The 21,573-nt window shown below is 41.4% G+C and overlaps 1 protein-coding gene across 2 annotated transcripts in view; it reads left to right on the forward strand.

Annotated features, from left to right (window-relative positions):
- The window catches only part of nkain4 (sodium/potassium transporting ATPase interacting 4), a 50,840-nt gene that overhangs the window by 2,247 nt on the left and 27,020 nt on the right, over positions 1–21,573 (forward strand). For both annotated transcript variants that reach the window (XM_031316342.2, XM_031316340.2), the window contains exons 2-3: positions 16,171–16,308; positions 17,447–17,527. In XM_031316342.2, coding sequence (XP_031172202.1) covers positions 16,171–16,308; positions 17,447–17,527 — 219 coding nt within the window. The remainder of the gene's footprint in view (positions 1–16,170; positions 16,309–17,446; positions 17,528–21,573) is intronic.

Raw genomic sequence — 21,573 nt, forward strand, 5'->3', positions numbered from 1 at the left:
TACAAGGGGCTCCCGCTCTCCCCTGACTGAAACCTATGCATTGACAATGAGCCAGGTTATTCCCAGTCCATTACAGGGTAAAACTACCATTAACAAAACAACATACTCTGCTCCTTAGATGTAAAAATAGCCCTTGTGAACCGCTGTGTGTGCTAATTAGCCAGGCATAGTGCTTTGATCAAACCTCTTTTGGCATCTCGGCCATCCCCTAATTGAATTGTGGTGCGCTTTCCTCATCAACAGGCCGAGCGGTGGGACTCATCTCTCTGGGACAGAAGGCAACAGATAATGAGCCTGTATTGATCGAAACGCCTCTGTTCCCTCTTCCCTCAGCAGCCTAACTAGTCCAGACAGTAGGGCTGGATTGTTGTCAGAACCCCTATCAGCCCCAGAGAATGGCAGGAACGTTGGCAGGAAGCCCTGTCTGTCTAATGATTTGTTTATACTCCGAGACACAGGCAAGCTCGTTTTTGTCTCAACGGGTTGGTTGTTTGAAGTGTTGACCTAAAGCTGACCTGGCGTCGAAGTGTTTCGATTGGTCAGTTACCGGGACCGGTCCAGACATATTGTGAATGTCAGCGACTGGCCATGAGGAGGGACGTTGTTCTGAGTGGAGCTGATGGTTAATACGGCATGGTGGACAGTGTGTGATTGATGAAGGAGGCCTCTTGTTGGTCATGGTGGTTTTGCGGAAAAAGGGCAGACGGGGACACGCACACACAACATACACACACTATCACACTGAACAAGGGTAATGACTTCAGAACTGAACATTGACCCTGAAAATGTCTGGCCATAACTGCACTGGAAGCACTGATGGATACAACCTCACAGAGACACAGACACTATTTCATGCACGCCTCTTCACACAGAGACACAGCTGTTCATTCTGACCTGTGAGTTATACTGTAGGTTAGTAGGTCTAGTGTTGGGTAAAGATTACATCCTTTGTATGATGGGAGGAAGTGCAGCTTTGTCATTTTTGACAAGAGGAGAGAAATGAAGGAAAGAGCTGGAATGCGTTTTCTTTGATCACAAGCAATGAGAAGAAAAAAATGTCCATGTTGTCACAGTGAATGGCTTCGTTTGTACCCATATAGTTCTATGTAGTGCTTTTAGTGAAGTGATCCATAGTACAGAGGCAGCAGAGATCCGCAAGTTTTACCTCATCCTCACCCCTCTAAATCAGACTACCCATAAGTGCTATGTGAGTGTTTATGTGTAATATCTTGCATCACACTGCCCACTTTTCCTCTACTCTTTTTATGACATAGCTGGAGAATATACCATCTTTGTAGTAAAGGCTTCAGAGGAGAAGACAGAGTTCAACCAAAGTGCTTTCAAGAAAGTTTTAGCGGAGAAGCCGAGCGCCTCCTCCTGAAGAGTGTTATCTCTAAAAGGCACAACATTATCCCATGGCAGGCATCACGTCATCTCCCACGAATTACAAAAGATTTAGGCAGTTTTATTCCCTCTGCCTTTATTGTTAACTCATTTGCTTTATGGAAGCACTAACATTCAAATTTCCGGTTGAATATTCTATGGGTCTAATGTTACACGACTAAGCTAACCTGGGCTCGTAGAACAAAGGAACACAGCTACTAAAGGCTAACCTAGCTCTTAACATTAAATATATTGTCTCCTCTCCCTGCCTGTTTGCATTTAATGTGAGAATGAGACCTGAGCAGGCCTGGATGAGTGTATGTCTTTCCTACTTCTAGAGAGGTTGTGCTGTGTTAACTGACTCACCCAGACGATGTCTCAGTTCGCAGTCGAAAGATGGCTGCTGGCTTCGATGACAACGCCATTGGGAGCGACCTCCGCTCCTGGTCCGTTTTCCAGCGTCCTCCATCGGCACCTGTAGTCCAGGTTTTAAAAGTTGTGTTGTGGGGAAAACAAAACAGTCTTTCAAATACTGTCTTTCTTTCAGCATGTAGTTTGCAGCTCTCATGTGTCTTGCCGCTTAAAGCCTCCATCTTCTCCTTTTTTTCTCTTCCTGAATGAATCCCTGAATAAATCCCTCAATGAATCGGTCCCACACAGCTGCAGTACTGGGTTAAATTGTGTCCACATGTCATGTGTCACTCTGACCCTGGCCATCAGCTAACCACGCCCACTTCTCTAAAGACACTAGACTGACATCATCAACAGTAGAGATGCTGGATGTCTATCAACGTACTGTCTCTCCCACCTCACCAATCTACATGCGCATGTGTACTGACAGACACACACATACACAAGGTCTTGGCCCATAGCTTTGATATTAATGCATCACACAGCTGTAATTAAGAATAATTACAGCAGCTGGGGCAAATTGCATGGCCATAAAACATTGTATGCTATCAGGCCAGCAGACTGAGAGTTACTGCTACTGTATAACCCTGTTCTGTCTTCCCAGGAGAAGTGATATATCAAAACCTGGTAACTAGTGAAATATGAAAGCTGTTCTTGGCAAGAGCAAGAAGATTTCAATTTGATCAGTTACAGATGCTGCAGACATCTGTTTAGGGTGTCTCTTTTGGTGGGTGTTTTGTTGAGCGTATGTGTGTAACTTCTTTAGAGTGTCTGTGTGAGCGTGGAGTCTAGTGTGAACAATGATAATGAACTATATTTCCTTGGCACTGCCAGGTTGATGGAGGAGATAAGCCAGCGGGAATTGAGTGAATGGCCACATCTCTTTTGTCTCTCTGTTTCTTTACCCACGTCTTTGCCTCTCTGGGCCTGCTATTTGATTCTCATTAGGCCTTTTTCCGGACTGTGAAATACCTTTTTTTCCTACTATTTTCTTTGGCTTGCACAGATGGCGGCAGAATAAGATAGCATCCCTATCTGAATTATCCACGCAGATACAAATTGTGGTGTCTGTGTGTGTGTGAGACACAGCTTGCTGTACAGTGATGGGCTCCCCATTTACCGAATGCCAACAGATGCCAGCAGCAATTTATTTTTCGGCTTCATAGTTAATTTATTTTTGACTAGTAGATGTAAATGGAGCTGTACCAGTATGTGCTTAGTAGTTTTTTGAAGACAGTTATCATTACAACATACGGGTTATACATACACACTGATGACTGAATATGTCAGATGTGGACTGAGGGTGGAGTTTGTAATCTACACCACTAAGCCTGAGGCGACTCATAGTCCATTATCTGGAACCCAGCGAGCATTGATCAACACTGTGAAGCCAAGTTTGAGCCTAAAGTAGCCTCATAGGCCTTCCTGGAAAAAAAATGCAAGAGAAATCAAAGCAACTAATGACATTTGTGAAAAACAAAAACAAAAACAAACATTTTCTTATCAGGTCACTTTTTCAAAAATTCCAGTTTTAACAACTTTGAACATGTAATTTTATTTGTTTGAATTAATTTGAGCAAAACCCATATATGTAGCGTAATGCACTGCACAACAGAACTTGCTTCTTAGATGCTATGGTGTTGTGATTTTACAATCAGCACGGCTTTGCTCGCTAGTGGCCTCTTCCATTTTTATTTATTAGCTTAATTTACTGATAGTTCAATAGGACGTGCAGTAGGTCAAGCTGTTAGTGAATTTTAAGAAATTCTCTGCTAGAGCACATGGAAAACTACTTCAATCAGTGTGTCATGCTTATAGACTGTTGTGTTTAATTCAAACAGGTCATTACAGTTTAAATATTTAACAATTTTTACATTTACATTATTTTGTAGAATTTAGGGGTAAAACTGCTGGTTTGACGTATACAACCTCCATCATTACTAACATTACTAAGAGAAGCTTGGCTAGCATCACCAAAGCCTACATTTGCTACAGTAAAACAAGTAAATAAAGCCACACGCTAGTCTAAGTGAGGACATATTGAAAAACAAAGCAATGAAATCCATATTGAATAGATATTAGCCAACCTTTTTCCTAGAATGGAATATAACTAATATAAATAATAATATAACTTCAGGTCCTCAAGGCACCGTCTTGGCAGTTTGCATCAGGCAAGCCTACTAAAGTCTGCTGGCTTAAATGGTTCAGCAGCTTAGAATTTGGAAGGACACAGCCATTAATAAAAATTATGTTACTTGTCTTTCGGACCCAATTAGATTAATTCAATACAAGTTGCTGTTCAGACAGTTAGAATTACATGACCATTAATTAAAAGCTGCAGTTCAGACAATAGGGAAAGCCAGTCAAACACTATGAAAAAGGACTCCCTGACTTTTAAGACTCAGATCTTTAGGTCAATACATAAGATCAACTTATCTTAAAAGAAAGTACATGTTTTAATTGTTGGGTCCTTTTAAAGGAGGGTTCATGTGGTGGCATATTTGTTTCCTTACTAGAGACATTGTAGAAGTGGGAGATGGAGGGCAGTATATGACCATGGGCCACAGAAGCTTCAGTAGTTTGTGTGATTTCAGAAATGAAGGTCTTAACCCTGTCTTACATTGTCTCTGGGCCCTTATTCTTTTCATTTTGGCAGGTCACGCAGGTCGACATAATTAAGTACAGTGTGTGAGTGCTGTGCTTGTGCTGTTAAATGGACCCCTGGTGTTCAGCGCTGATTGTGGTCTTGACCTAGACTGTGTTGATTGCTATGCCTGAGCAGCCCTCATCCACAGAAGAGCAGACCCTGACAGGTCTTCCTTCGCCACAAGTAGCAGCACCATCAAAAACAAGTTGATTAAACAACAGCCTACAGTGTTTAAGAGAATGTGTTTATGTGTGTTGTAGGTCACGAAGGCAAGGTGACTGCATAATAAATTCAAATTCACAGCTCAGAATTTGGAGCTCCCTCCACTGTGTCATCCTCTCACCTGAGAGCCTAATGCAGCCTGGGTACTCAGAGATGAGAGGCACTGCTTGAATGTAAAATGAGTGTTCATGCTCCGCCCCTAACGTGTATCCTTTGTTAAAACACAACAAGGCTTTGTCTTATCTCCCTTTCCCTTTATCTTTTACCCCGACATCTTCTTTCCCATTTTCTCCCCTTGCTGGGAAAATGTTTGAATTATTGATTACCAGCTGATTTATCAGTGGGGCAGAGCCACTGGAGATTTAGGGGAGATGCAGATAGGAAGGTGGAGAGAAATAGAGAGAGAAATGGGGGGGGATGGGTGGTGGCTCGACCTCTCACTCGGGGCCAATTATGTGCATGACCCTGCAGACCTGAGATCTCTATGTTTAGCTTTCCTTTTTCCCTCTCTTTCGTTTTTAATCTCCATCTCCCTCCCTCCTTTCCTGTGCACTGTTACCACGGAAACCTTTATGTATACAATAAAATGTTGAAGAGCCCGCAGGAGATAAAAACCAACCTGTCAAACAGAAACATGGGAATGTATGATGCAAATCTGAGATAGCATGCTGAGGAGAGAGACGAGTGCTATAAAGGACCTCTGGGTGGTGGTGGTGGCGGTGGGGGGGCTGAATACAACACAAGGCTCCGTACACATCCTGCTCTCAGGACAACTGTCACTCTAAAGATAGCTCTCCTTGCATACATTGCCTTTAACCTCACCACAAAAAACGACACACCCAAAATGCAACATAGCAACCAGTCAGATACAGCTGAGTGGTTAACTTGGGACTAACTTTATCTAAAATGTGCTTATTTTATACTTTTGAATGACTTTGCTTGTTCAAAACGGACTAAAGCAGCCAGGTTTTATGCTAATTGAGAAGAGGTGGTGACTTTCTTGTTGTTTCTCGACCTTCCCGAGAGTTGGGAGTCACTGCCCTTGCTGCGTGCATGTTGGTTAATAATAATATGTGTACTCGGAAAAACCATCTCCTCTTTGTCCCTGGTGGTCCTTTTTACAACTGTTCACCATTTTAACGTCTTCAATTTAACAGACCATTAATTATGTGGTTATAGTGAAAACCTTGGGCTGGCAAATGTGAGAGTGTGCGCATTTACCCATCCATGCAGAGGCTTGTGTGAGTGTGCCTGTGTGTGTTCCACATCAATGACACTGCAATATTGAGCTATAATGGAGATAAAACTACAACTATTTGCAAACCCATTTTTCTCTTTCCATTCCAACTGTTTCAGCACTGTCATTTGTTATAGTGTGGCATCGAATAAATTGCTTTGGGAGCACCACAGCTGGAATGACTATCTTGACAGATCACATTCAGTTGAATGGCTGCAAAGCATATTCATCTAACTCAAATACCCCCACTGCTTTTTTGGCATTTAGTCCTTGTTGTACAAGCGGTTGATGACTTCATGGATGTTTTTGCTCTAATTGTGTTGTGTGATTACACGGTCGGACAGCAGGGATGCACACAGTGTAACTTCCTCTACTGGTGGATGAAAGATTAAGAGTGATGGTATTATGATGAAAAGAGCAACATTACTGACTCCATTATGGAAAGTAGAGCTGGAGGGTACAAACTGCTGACAGCTGTTTGCCGTTCTTGACTGCGTAATCCTGATGAGAATTTCCTCTGTCGCAGCTAAATTGCCTACTTGTTAATTGGGGCGAAACCTAAACAGTTTTTGTTAGATCTGGGACATGGGGAGGCAGGAGGAGAGAGAAGATTGGCTGGTTTAAGCTGCTCTCATTTCGTCACTTTCCCTTCCATCCTGTCTATTGTTAGTGTGTTTGGGATTTATTCATGGCTGTATTCTTGTCCTGCTTTTCCTCCGTCATCTTCTCTGAGAAATCAAAGTATCTGTGTGTGATGCAGTCTGCTGTCTCATCCCTAATTTTCCATATGACACCCACAAAACAAACAAGGACTTTGGTGCTACAAGAAAAGAAGACAAAACCTCACAAGTGACATTAATCCCTCGGGTTGAGGCTGAAATCATAACAGCCAGTGCTGCTGCATTCCTCTTCAAGTTGATGTAGCAAAATCTAAATTAGCCTCTAATAATCCAAACATTGCTGCCACCTTTGCAGATAATCTTAAAAGAAATGTTGGCTGACGGCAAACTGGAGGAAGAGAGATAAAGGGAGGAAGACAGACTGAGTGAGATAAGCATTTTACAAGAGATACCAGCTATGTGAGAAAGGATGTTTGCTGTCACAGTGTATGAATTTGGGTCACATCTCAATGAACTTTGCTTCATCAAGTCAGCTTGTTGATTTTTCTGCTAAAATCCTTAAAATGCTGTCTAGTCAGTTTTGTGCAGGCTGCTGTTATTGAGAAAGTGAGCATGAAAGCAGTTTAGATGTGGAACAGGTTAAGAACTGTTATGTTTCTTCTAGCAAAAGATTAGCTATGACTAACATGGAAACAAGACTTAATGTTTCCTTTGTTGGAATTCATGGAATGCTCTATTACACAATGTAGTCATTATCCTCTGAGCTTCATCCTCTAATCAACAGTTTATATGGGTAATAGGCGCTGACGAGTCATAATTACTTAATACATATGGACACATGTACATATTTAATTGTATCAAGGGGATTATTTAAATTTCATATAATCACTTATTTTAATTTAAAATGAAATGTATGTTACGACTGTGTACAGCTAGATGCCGTAATATACTGAATAAAAATATCTCAAGTATTTTGGCACTCATTAGACGTTTTTTTCACAGCAGACATTTTGACTTGTCGTAGGAGGAAAAGCACAGGTGTTACTAATAACATTACCGATGGCTCTGTTCTATTTAAGTGTCCCAGTAAACTGACAGTGAACTAACATGCACTTTACAAGGGCCCTTAAACCGAAGCGGCTAAATATAATTCAGCTATCGGTATATGTTATAATTTACTTCAGTTCTTTCTTCAGTGTCATGTCAAAATATATTTTCCTGTCTTTTTTTAAGCGATGCAGTACAAGTAAAATCGACTTGTTTTCTTTCTCTCGCAGATTTAAAAATATGTAATCTTTACACATTGCAGTATAAAACTAATCCAGACAGCCAATGATGCATGTGCATAATTTCTCGTGAAATTGTGAAACCTAGTTTGCGAAGCACCCAGGTTTAGGCCCACGATAACCACGGTGAAAGATTAGATTAGATTAAATTAGATTCAACTTTATTGTCATTTAGCAGAGTACAGGTACAGAGCCAATGGAATGCAGTTGACATCCAACCAGAAGTGCAAAAGAAGGAGTAAATACCAAAGTGTAGGTTGAGTACAGTATTCTGTGCAGTTATGTAGACGATAGAGATTAATTATGTACAACAGTGTACATAATTACACTGTTAATTAAAGCAACCCTTAATGACAGTTTTTAAGTAATGTAAGCATTGAATTGTCTGTATTGTAGCTTTACTCTTATCTGAGGGAAATCACATGTAATGCACACCTAAAAGAGTGGAAGAACATTTTTGAAAGATAAGAAAGTAAATGTAAAAAAGCAAGGGAGATGAGAGTGGGCTGAAGAAACCAGGTAGCAGATACAGAGACAGAAAGGAGGTGAAGAGTTTCTTAGAGTGGGATAACTTTAACCACCAACACGGCCAGTTGGGAGACCAGACAGGGAAACTCTCAATAGGTCTGACCATGGACTGTATACAGAGAAGGGAGAGCTTCATTCAACTGGAAGCTCAAATGAACTAAACTCACCTGCCCTCAACAGTATTGAAGTAAACAGAAAATGATTGTGGACTAGTCCAGCCAAGAAGTTGAGTATAACGTCATCTTAAAGTGAGCAACAGTAACAGAGAGAACATTACAACACAAAACTAAAAAGTTTAAAGTAGTTTGCCAGTGCCCAGAGGGAGACTCAGTTCAAAGCACTGGCTTTCATCATGTTACTTTCAGTGGGACGGATTTGTGTGTTGTGTGTTCCCAATAGCATTGAGAGATTAGCATGTTATTAACACTAAGAGCACTAGAAGTTTAACATATTGCATCTTAAATAAAGAGCTATTTGAAACATAGGCTCTCAATGGCCACTTTGCAAAAAAACAGAGCTGCAATGAGCACTTTACTCAGTGTCTGTTTAGCACCGCTACCTAAAACAAGCGGTACTTAGTGAAGTACAAAGAGACCAGCTGCTGTGTGTTTCACTGTGCAGACCATATTTCAAACAGTGAAGAAGAAAGTGGCTTATGAAGGCACCCTACCTCTTAATCCCTGTCTCAGCTCTGCTAGGCACCACCAAAGGCTATCTATCTATCCAACTCTTCATGCACCCAATGAAAGCCACACACATAGACACACATTCTCCCATCACACATGCTGAGATTGGCACCATTAGTTACATAAGGACCAGGCAGGCACCAGAGCATAATGACTTTACCCAGGCGAGAGGTGAAAAATTGGATTGGAGAAGGTTTTTGAGAAGTACTTTACTGCCTGCTGAGAGTCACAGAGTAAAGACAAGCCAGGGCAAAGCATGCCACATTTAAAAAAATACAACCCGGCCAGCCTCTGATTCATGGATTGTCTCTGTGTCTTTCACTTGATTTAGATTTAGAATAGAACAGTTATACTGACAGTAGTCTCGCATTGCCACTGTCTACTCCACACATACATTCTGGGATAGGAGAAAAAACCGCTCTGGGTTGTTTGCATTTCATTAAACCAATCACAATCGTCTTGGGCGGCGCTAAGCTCCGGACGGTGGCTCTGCAAAATAGTATCTGGAAGAAACTTGTTTTGGTGGAACATTTGCACCTCACAAAAGAAAATTTCACATACAATATTAAATAAAGTTAACTGTTCACACAATACAGTAACATGAGTTATATACTTACCAGTGTATTGCTATGTGTACTTCGTCCACAGAAATCCTCTCTAATCGGTCCCAAAATGTCCCAGTTAGATAGTAAATGATGTGAAACATAGAAACTAGTAGATAGATATAGAGAATATAATGATTTTCTAACCAATTTGATATGAAATTCCAAAAAAATTAATTTTTATTTAATGGCATAATCTTCATCCTATATACAGTATATTCCTAGATATCTGCTCCTGCAGTGATTATGATGTGCCACGTGATCAGAGCTGACACTGAGTACGCTCTGATCCATTCAGGTCCACTCACGCATTAGACCAGAGAGCCGTGGCAGTAAAACAAGACCCTAAGTGACCTGATTAGAGTATAATTAAGTATAATTTAGACTCAGAGCCCAGGTCAGATCATGAGTTCTAAGAGCGAGTGAACCTGTGAAGAACTCTAATATTTCTATAGATTTTCACCAGTTCATCCAAAGGATGATTCTCTCCTCTTCTGGTTCTCCTCTTTTGGTTTTATCTGAAGTCTGAAGAGGTACTGTTATCAAGTAATTCACTAGGAAAATGCCAAGAAGAAAGTACAAAAAAAAGATTTTGTGTAGCAAAGATGTTTTTCTGATTTTCTGTCCTGTTAACCATGTACTGACCCCGTCAGACTTGTTTTGCATTCCCCTGGAGGGGAGCTCAACAGCCAAATTTGGAACCAGTGATTTAAAGGGCTACGCTCATAGAAGTGGAGTTACTGCTTGGTAATTTCAATGTCAAAACTATACAAAGAGAAGACAGTAAAATGCAAGCCATGAATCAGAGGCTGGCTGTGGTTTATAATATGTCATGTTTTGCCCTTGCAGTCACTCCCAGTGACTCCCAAGAGGCAGTAAAGTACGTTTGCCAGTTGAAGTGCAAAACACGTTAGATGTAACATGCAAATTGCCCCTCTGAATATTATTGTTTTATCAGGCTTGGCCTCATCGGCTAATATGTGCTTGTATGTCATAGCAATAAAATACACATTAGCGAGTCCATTGAGATAAAAACAGGAGATAACGTGATGGTAGTTATTCTCTGAAATTCACCCCTCACCAGTGCTCGAATTACGTGGGATCCAGAGGGAGCCAAGCTCCCATAGAGTGAGGACTGGCTCCCATGAAAGAAACAAAGTCAAAAATCTGAGGGGGTCTCTCACATCTGAAGGTGTCTGCCATATGTGGCATTGTAATTTAATCTTAAACAACGCTCATTATCCATCCCTGTGCGGTCTCTTACCATTAAATATGTTAAATTAAAATATAAAACATAGGCTACTACGGGACGTAGACCTGAGCCTACCCTACGCTCATGAACGCAGCATGACTGCACTTCACCACCACACCACTAGGCTATGTGAGCAAACCGCATAGGCTACGATTGATTTGACAGCACTCGCAAGTCCGAAGAAGTCACCTTGCTTTTAGCTTAATGTGCTTTTGAGGTAAATACCACCAATACATCTTAAATAAATAAATCTGTAGCTATCCTCTGCCATTCAGAGCTCCGGAAAAGTTCCCAGATATTTTGAAACACCTGTCAGCAATACAATGCAATCTCTGATGGCGGAATATTCAGTGAATAGGCTTCCCGACAACATCACAGTGCAAATTCCAAAATTGTTCGTCTATTTATTTCCACGGTTCAACACACGAGACGACTAAACACCCAGGTGTTGTTATCACTACGTGCACATTATAAGACTAGAACATTTGGCTGTGCAATGGCTTTATTCATTTCTGCCAGTTAGTGCATTTTCCCTGTGTATAAGTTAAAGACTACATGCATGATTGTGTTTGACACTGAGGATATCTGAGACGGTGGTCTGGTTCAAATGAGTTACGTTTTATTTCATTGTGAAATTGAGAATGACACTCAGACTAAATCGTTAGTCTGTTTCTTTGTATTGCGAAATTGAAATGAAATATGGACTATTACAATCAATAATATGTTGAAATTAATTAAAAGGACTCCATTTCTGTAAAAAAAAAAAAAAATCTCTGTCTGTTGTGTGCGTGTGTCAAGATAATAGCCTAGGCCTACCGTGCGCATATACTGCGCAAAAGCGCCACTTGCGCCTAGGCTATTTAATTGTATAGGCTTGTTAGGCTATGTGCAGGGTGTGCCAACTTTTTTTTATGAGATAGAGAAACCCCCTTAAAGACAAAAAGATAATTCGAGCACTGCCCCTCACATCTCCTCAATGTCATCCTTCTGCCTGACGATGTGAGTCAGTTATATGCTTGAACACAGAGAGACTGACTCATGCAGCCTAAAGTCATACAGAATGGGCACACACACACACACACACACACACACACACACACACACACACACACACACACACACACACACACACATATACACACACACAGACTACCTCCTTCAAAGCCACATATCCGGATGACACATTCAGTAACATATTATCAGAGGACATTTCACAGAGGACATGCACAGATAGAGAAACATTGATTTGATTTATAGTACCTGGAGGCTAAGGTAGAGAGCTGTGAAAATGAGAGGGTCACCTGGTGTCTCCATCCTCTCTCTCCGGGGCAGCGTCATCAGGTCCTAACACCTCATCAGAATTGTGTATTGCACTACTGCATGTCACTGACTTGTGACAACACAGGTGAGTTATTAATCATAAACAACTGTCATAATCACCCTGCCACATCTCTGCTTGAAATCCGAGTTGGAAGCTTAGGCAAAGCACTAAACTGTTTTTCATGCATTTCAGCCACTTATCTCGAGCACACATGCACATCTTAATTAGCTATCAACTGATGCAACTCAAACGTGTTTTCCCTCTCAGACACGTTCACTCTGATCCTCATCACTCTTATGTGTGGCTTACTTCCCTCTCTTCTTCTTCATGGCATGTTAAGAAGGTGGTGATGACTGAAATGTTTTGGGACTTTGATGTTCTTTTGAGGAGAGGAGGGATTATAGTGTAAGGCTGTGTCCACTTGTGTGTTCTTTATCCCTAAGTTTGTGTCTGCTTGTTTATGCACACCTCTAGAGACTGAGTGAATATACACAAGCTAACATCATCTAACAGCAGTAGGGGAGTCTACGATCCTTGTTAGTAATCTGGTATCACGTGGCTGAAGGACGGGATAATTCATGGTTTAGAGGGATAAAAAAAACTGCGAGAAGAGGATGGAGCAAACAAAGGATTGGCAGTAGTGGAGGTGAGAGAGGGGCTTGTTGTATCCTGCTGTCATACCCACCCCCTAATTGCTTAGTATTTATGGTGGGAGGGGTGGTATGTGTGGGCAACATCCTTCTCCACGTATACACACCCAAAACCAAAATACACACTAAGAGATTCCGTCACCCTAGAGGGAGTCATTTGTGCTCGCAGGCGGACGGTTGGAGGCTTTTACGGGTCGTTGTGTAGCCGGCTCACTATTCCTGGAAGAGCATTCTAGTATCTTTTGATCAAATTCTACCCCACTCTCCAGTAACCCGCTTCCTATGAATTGTGGGCTAATTGTGCCATGTGTGTGTGTGTGTGTGTGTGTGTGTGTGTGTGTGTGTGTGTGGGCAGAGGCCTTTCTATTCTTGATTGATTGTTGTCATCTTGGTGGATTATTGAGTTAGCAGTGAACGTGATAGGCTTACTACAGCATCTCGGAGGAGCAGGCGCACATACATACTGTACACACGTGTATCCTCATGCCGATACACTTCTTTAATTTAATGACTGGTGGAAATATTTCAGGGAAAGGGTCCATGGCCGTGTGTAATGAATAAACATCAAAGGATCTAAAGTATGTGTGTTGGATAGATGAAGGTTTAATGCTCATTAGCATGACTATTGCCCTGGACTGGCTGGGTCAGCAGTCCATGTAAGAATACATGTGTGCATAGGGCAGAGTGTGCGTTTGTATGAATGTTAGAATACTAGTGAGCAGTGTGGTGTTCGACAAAAAGAGGGAAGGAGACAAAGATACTTAGTAACTTACAGTTACTGTAAATACTTTTCATTACATTTTATTTAGCTGAAGAAAACGGTGTAAATCAGCTTCCCCACAAATTAAAATGTCTTCATTCTATTAGGCTTTTCATTATTGCAATGAAAAAAATAAAATAAGATAAGACCCCTAAGCTATTTGCATTTATCCAGCCAAATAGAATAAAAGCTGTTTAACACATTTTGCAGAGCCGTTTCATCCCCACCAGGATTACCAGAGGACATTCTGAAAGCTTCAACACGAGGAGATATACTGCACTTTTTTCTGATTCCTGTGTAGAAGGAGCTACAAATTTACAAACTTTGACTTGACAAATGGACAGAGGAGGTCAAATATACAGTATGCTGTGTAATACTTTTAGCTAACTAAGTTACAGAAATTGTCGTACACACCCCCGCCTATTCCTGCATTGGAAAGTTTTGAGGGGGCTGGATTTCCGAAGCTATTTAACCATCGGATTAACAGTTCTAATTAAACAGAATGGCATCTTTAGGCTTCCTTTGTCAGTTAAGCAATTTGTTTCTTGCTCATCTTTTTTTTCCCTCCTTTGCTCAAATCGACGTGGATAAAAAAATATAATTGAACTGTTGCAGCTTTAGGTCTTCAGGTGTCTTTATGTGTAATCAGCTAAAGATTTGCTCATTAATATCATTTATCAGGTGTAAAATTGCTTTTCTCACATATTTGTCCTTCTTTGAATTGGATTGGATCAGGACATTGGATTTGATTCTCGTCAACATTACGCCCTATGTCGTACGTCTTCATAAAATATTCTCTATTTGTCCAGACATGCGTTTAAAAAGACAGAGCTGAATGATGACTTCACAAATGTCAATTCCTAAGGGTCAGTCCTCTAAGCTCCCCCAACATATTTAACTGCACCTCATCTTTGCTGATGTCCTCCTGCATGAGTTTTATTGAGCTCTCTAACCATGACCCAGAGCTGACCAGAAGATGTATGACTCTTTTGACTCTATTCATTTCCCTCAGCCCCTCTATCCAGGGGATAGAGGGAGGTTATTAGGAGGGAGGGAGCTCAGTCGTTCTACATTAACATATGTCGTTTGTGATTTTTCTCTGCATTTTCTCTCATCTCTCCATTTATCTGTTTTTGTGCCATGTTATTTTTCATAATACTCTCCCCATCCATCTCAATTTAGTTTCCCAGCCATTATTCATTCTCTTTTTTTCTCCTCCTTCCTTTAGAGTGAAGGCTTTATCTTCGGAGCTATTCCTTGACTTTGGTATGATAATACTTGGTACAGGTCGCAGTTCACTCACTGTGACCTCTGTCGCGTCACACCCTGTCTGTGGAGTTATTGCCCTCGCCCTCTGTGCGAAGGAGTGTTCATTTTTAATTATCACTCAGTATTTGATCATCTCCCTCCCCTGCCTGTCACAATGTCTCATCGGGTTGCCGGTAACATTTCCATTACATTAGGAAAAGCAGCCACGGCTCTGTGTGCGTGTGCGTGTGTGTGTGTGTGTGTGTGTGTGTGTGTGTGTGTGTGTGTGTGTGTTTGTGTGTGTGCGTGTGCGTGCGTGTGTGTGTGAGCTCGATGATGCGTTCCTATCATTGCGGCAGAGATGAGATTCCCTCCTCCCTCATCCATCTTCAAGTGCTTGGCTGGAAATGACATGTCGACACACAGCGAAACACATCGTTGCTTGAGACACACAAGCACACACACACACAGGCAATGGAATTGGATTGGCGATACAATTCTACCTCCCCCCACCTCCCAACTAATTGAGTTGATGCAAATAGGGGCTCACAGTCTTAAAGCTTCAAAATCCTTGTTTATTTTGTTTTGCTGTTGCACACACCAAGAGCTCAGGTAGAGGGGAATGGAGATAGAGACCGAAAATAAAAGGACATCATGAATGAATCAATGTAAAAGCAATTGGCCTAAAACTGCTGTTGATGCAGTAGTGGAGAGGTCGAACCTTTTATTGGGAAACTGTGGAATTTGTCTTTTCATTATAGAGGGTTTAACTTTGCTTATGCTTGTACATGTGAATGTGCATTGTTTGCAAAGCACATATTTCAATAAGTGCCTAAGCTCACTGCAGTGGTATTATTAAGGAAGGCCCTCACCTCCCGTTAAGTTCCCAGAGCATTCTCATTCCTGGAGGCCATTGGCAGGAAGGTTGGAAATAGTGAGCGCCTCTTTAGCTCAGCAGGGGTTGAATCGATAAATCTGTCATTGTTTATCTTACAAAACTTCCAGTCTTCACCTCTGGCGCTCCCACAGTCGGAGGCTGAACACTCAAGCTGTTCATGTCTGCTTGCTCAATGTAGGATTGTTGGCCAATTGCCGTGAGGTAAATGGATATTGTCCTCAATAAACTATGAGTGGTACATGGCCAAGTTGCCAGTGTGTGTCTGTAGACTGCCATTTTTTTCTAAGGCTGGTTCATGGACTGTGTTACTTTGGCAACCCCAGAAGTTCACTGTCGCAGCAGGAGAGGCAGTTTGCTTCCCGAACATTGCCAACCTGATAACATTTGTCTCTTTCTTTTTCTTTTATCTCACCCTCTAGGTGTTGGCATTAGAAAGACAGGTCTTTGACTTCCTGGGTTACCAGTGGGCCCCAATCCTTGCCAACTTCTTCCACATCATCATGGTCATCCTGGGCCTTTTTGGCACCATCCAGTACCGGCCGCGCTACATTGTGGTGGTGAGTACATAACTGAGTAGAAGTTCACGTGAAACTCTGTACAGTCTGTCACCTAATCCTATTCCTCACGGTATTTGTTAAGCAGTGTCACTTTACTTTGCATCAGTCCTCAGGCCTGTTCATTTGATTGGACATGTTGTTGCCTTTCCTCCTTTATTTTGTGCTGCACTCTCGTGCATTGTGCGACACCCTCAAATCACTCTAATCCCATGGTAACTAGGGCTAATTAAAGGGGGTGGGTGTGTTGGGGGGGACTAAGGAGCTCATCAGATTTATACTCAGCATTGAGTTTCTGGACACAGAAGGTCATTCTTTGAAACAGTGCAAAGCATGTGATGCCCGTTGTTTCACTCCTTTTGTTAGAAAAACGCCACTATGAAGCTTCATAAATGTGCTTTTATGCACTTCAGTTTTCATTTTATACCATAACGTTCATTGTAGGCATTAAAACCGTATTTCGAGCAGCATTAGTGGCAGCAGAGATGGTGATGTTAATGACAGGAAAAGAGAGTAAATAAAGAGAGACCAGGGAGATGTAGACGGATAAATGAGAGCCACACAGGAAAGTATGAATAAACAGAGGAAGAAGGAATTCAATGGAGGACAGGAAGGAGGGAAAGTAGAGCTCATGTCAAGTGAAAAATGGGAGAGAGCAAGCTAAGGGGTTTCATGATTCAACATGTATGTTTTTACGAAGGTACTGCTCTTGCCCTCTGCTCTTCCTCTGATACCGCTGACATTTTAAACACACAATTCACCGTGAGTCAGAGGATTTTACAACCTTCACAATGATGACTCTCTCAGTCTGTATCTGTGAATACCACTCAGTGTCTGTCAACAGTTGGCTGTCTGACTGTACAATTTTATAAATGGTTGAAGTTATAAACTTCATTCAGACTGAGCAGTTAAAAAATGTAATGCTCCCACAGGGTTTGAATAAACTTGCTGAACTTACTGGCACCTTTAAAAAAAATGTGTGTGTGTGTGTGTGTGTGTGTGTGTGTGTGTGTGGTACTGACTTGACTTTGTTTAGGAGCTCATTAATTCAACCTGCTTTTTAATTCAGTATCTGTCACATCCTGGTCTGTTCAGTTCATCTAGTTTCCATGGAGCTAATCTGTCTGTCTTTGCCTTCCAGTACACAGTATGGGCCGCTCTGTGGGTGGCCTGGAACGTCTTTATCATCTGTTACTACCTGGACGTAGGCGGCCTGTCCAAGGTGAGCCTTTCAAAATTTCTGTCTGCTGTTTTCTCCAAATCTTTCGTCGTGCATCTGTCAGCCAAGTTGGGTGGTTTTGTCTGTACTGTGATGAATGTTCCTTTCTTCCTGAGGTCACGGTTGCAGGCTGGCAGAGGAATTAATCCTGATTTATATTCCTGTGTTCAAGAGTTGCACCACCTACATTATAGGTTTTTTTTTAGACGCATTGAGAACTTCGTCATAGCTGACTTACTTTAATACCGTGGTCGTAGAAAATACTGATTGGCTGGCAGGTGTTCTGATAAAAAACTAAAGATGTATCTATCGTATCCCGGTAAACTAGCTGCCATTACTGGAGTGGGTAACTTCTACATCCACACAGGTTACCTTTTATCTTTCAAAGGAAGTGACTGCTGACAGTGATCGTCCCAAACATCTCTGCTTTCGCTGTCAGTCAGTTCGGCATCGCCATGGCGGCAGTGCTAGAGAGCACAAAACATAAATCAGCCAGCAGATTAATCTATAACAGGACAGTTTTACCACTCCTAAATTATTAAACACGCCTGAAAAAGCCTCACATCTGAGTTTGTTTTTTCTCCTGAAAATGATTCAGCTTTAATTCTGACTTTCTGCTAATGTATGTATTCTTTTTTTTGTTACACCTAGTATAACTGCTCCAATAAGTGAAAATGTTCATTGTTGTGAAATATTAAAGCATTATTGAAGTATTCCTGAGCTTTATCAGCACTGAACATACTGTATATTTTAGCTCTAATTAAGTATGATGCATATGATAAATCACTCCCTAAGCTTTAGGAATCAGCGCTATACACACCTTCAACTGCTCCACAGAGATGTATAATTTGGCTTTGAAAAATGTCTGTGTTCCTTTAAATTGTGTGTGTGGTGTATCTCTGCTGACAGCGGGACAGTCACCTCCCTGTTGAGTTTCAAGTGGAAGCTCACAGTTTAATAGGTACATAATCTGGATCTTATCTTTTAAATCTATGGGGCTGCCCTGTGGTTCCTGAGTGCAGATTAGATGCATATTTATCCAGACAAAGAGAAGTGTTTGGGTGGTCACCTCTCAACCTGTCAATGTATCCACCCTCCCTCCTCATGACATCTTGTCTTTTCCCTTTTTTCCACTCAGCTCACTGCTCCTTTGATATTTTTTAATTTATTATTCATATTTTGTAAGTTTCATATTTTGCCTTTTTCATTTTAGTCTCCTCTCCTCTCCTCCCTTCTCCTCTCCTCCCCTCTCCTAGCTATTGATGGGTGTTCTGCCCAATTGCCCACCTGACCATTGAGAATAATGAATTAATGTAGGCAACGTTCATCTCACACCAGTTCAGACAGCCAAAATGAATTTCAGAAACACCTTCCCAAGCTCTGGCAACTTTGTCATTGTGTGATAGACCATGGCTCCATCAAGTGTGTGTGTGTGTGTGTGTGTGTGTGTGTGTGTGTGTGTGTGTTGTGTGATGGTTGTGTTCTCCTGCATGCTTCCTGGTAGAATAATGAGGCTTGTAGGGGCCAGCTGCTTGGGGCTGAGGCTGGGTATTAACCCGACAGATGGAGCCAACCTGGGCTCCCAGCTCTGCATATGGTGGCCAGGAGGAGAGCTAGCTAATGGAGCGCACACACACACACACACACACACACACACACACACACACACACACACACACACACACAACCGAACTTGGCACGCAGCTTTCTGAGGTCCCCAATATATTCTATCATAAAACCGAGTCAGCTAATTCTGTTCGGCTAGCCTTGACCAATGTTGACGGGACTGTTCTGGAGGGTGTGTTCATATGTGTGTGTGTGTGTGTGTGTGTGTGTGTGTGTGTGTGTGTCTGTGTGTGTGTGTGTGTGTGTGTATGGGTGACAAGGCCCTCGAAAGGGAGGGGGCAGGTTGTCAGAGTCATATGCCACATGCTCCGTCACCTCCTATTGATCCCTTATCCCCTCCCCCATGGTGCAAGACAGACTGACAGACAGACCCCTGCTATTCTACACACACCTCTGTTTTAAACAGCCATTCACTGCTTCTCTTTTTATTCATTCTCTCTCTCACTCTGCACACAGTGACCGCATACACAGAGACTTTGGACATGTCTGCACTAAGCTGTCTGAATTTGAAAAAGGCTTCTTTTACACTCCTTAACTGAGGTTTTCAAAAATGTTTTCCAATAAATAAATAAAATACCCAATATGTTAAGCTTTGATTCTAACAAATCTATTTTAAAATAATTGTCTCTTCTGTCTTTTAATATCAGCAAAGAATCATATACAAAACAGGAAGTTGCTTATCTAAATAGCAAACATATGTCTGGCAGGAATTGATTTTTATCTGTTCAGGGCTTAGCCAAGCTAGCTGTGTGGCTCTATGAATGCCAGTGTCGATCTGTCTGTCTGTCAGTCAGTCAGTCAGTCAGTCAGTCAGTCAGTCAGTCAGTCAGTCAGTCAGTCAGTCAGTCAGTCAGTCAGTCAGTCGATTCCACCGCTCCAAATTTAAAATAATCTCAACAACTAGCATGGCTGTCTTGTTATAACTTCTGTTACCCATAATTGTTTAAAGCTAAAACCAAATTGATCTGATTAGGTATAAGAAATGATTCACAATCAATTTGATTTGATAAAATGTTATCAAACCCCAGTGCTGCTCAATAGTGAGTGAATCTCAAGTCTTAGTGTGGATTATTACAGGCGCCTACACTGCTTTGATTGCTGTGATCGCTCATATTGATTGTCAATATAGCTGATCACACAATACAGGTCATATCAATAACATGTATTTATGTTTGTTTTGTTGGACAACTTTGTGAGCATAATGTAGGGATTTGAAGGACAGCTCAGTGTAACAGATTCATCTGTTTTGCCTTATGTCAACATGTAGCATTCATGAGCCGTGACCAAACTGCAGTTTTATAGTTTTATACAGAAACATATGTCTATGAGAACACCTAAATTGTGTTTTCAGTTATATTAACACACAAAATACAGTAAATGCAGGTAAATAGACAATTTTGTTGTTGCTGACTTAGAGGGGATAAAGAAAAATAAATGTCCTATTTTTTTGGCAATTTCAAAAACCGCTTTAAAACAATGATAAAACCACCCCTCACCCCCCACACACACACACACACACACACACACACACACACACACACACACGCACATGCAGACCACCCTCAACACAGCCTTTCTAACTCCTGAATCAATATGCAGCCACTGTGTGTGGACACCTTTTATGAAATTTAAGTAAATGCGATACTGTTATCAGAGCCAGAAGAGTCTACAACACCCAGTTAGCCACTCAGCGTTGCTCCCCAAAGTTATCACACAAACATAAACTCCCTTCTCTGTATTTCATAAACAATACATCATGAGAAATAACATTCTAATCATTTGATGTTTAGCTTTATAGAAAGCCTCATGTCTCTAGTGGTTCCAGTAATAAGATAGTCTCCAAATATGTATTGACTTTTGTTTGAGAAAATAGTTTGAGCAGTATCAGTAGACTAACCTTGAATCTATGATATGGGGGAATTGATTTGTGCTTTGGGGTGCATGGGAGCATAACAATAACGCTCCTGACAGTAAGTTCCCAAAAGACTGAATATTGACTTCTGACGTACTGCAGTTGTGAGTGCGGCTATAACTTGGATATAGATGGTTTCTCTAGCTCGCAGGCTCAATCAATGGCATCTGTCAAGTCATTAGACCTCACAATCCTACCTATTGACCTTCAGCTGCCCTTGTTTTTGTGACTGTGTGAGAGAACGACAAAATGACAGAGAAGGAAAATAGAGACAGAGGGTGATGATGAGTAATCAACATGAAGAAAGAGAGGGATAATATACAGTAGCATTCGTTTTAATATTTAATATTTAAGTCATTTGTAGGGCTGGGTATCGTTCGAAAAATGTCGATACAGGTACCAACATAGATATATATCTATAGGTACCAATACCAATACCGTGACTTTGATACCGGTTCCTGAACGATACTTTTTTCGATACCAATTTTATAAAACAAATTTTAACAAAAAG

The sequence above is a fragment of the Sander lucioperca genome, chromosome 12 (genome assembly GCF_008315115.2).
Source record: "Sander lucioperca isolate FBNREF2018 chromosome 12, SLUC_FBN_1.2, whole genome shotgun sequence".
NCBI lineage: Eukaryota > Metazoa > Chordata > Actinopteri > Perciformes > Percidae > Sander > Sander lucioperca.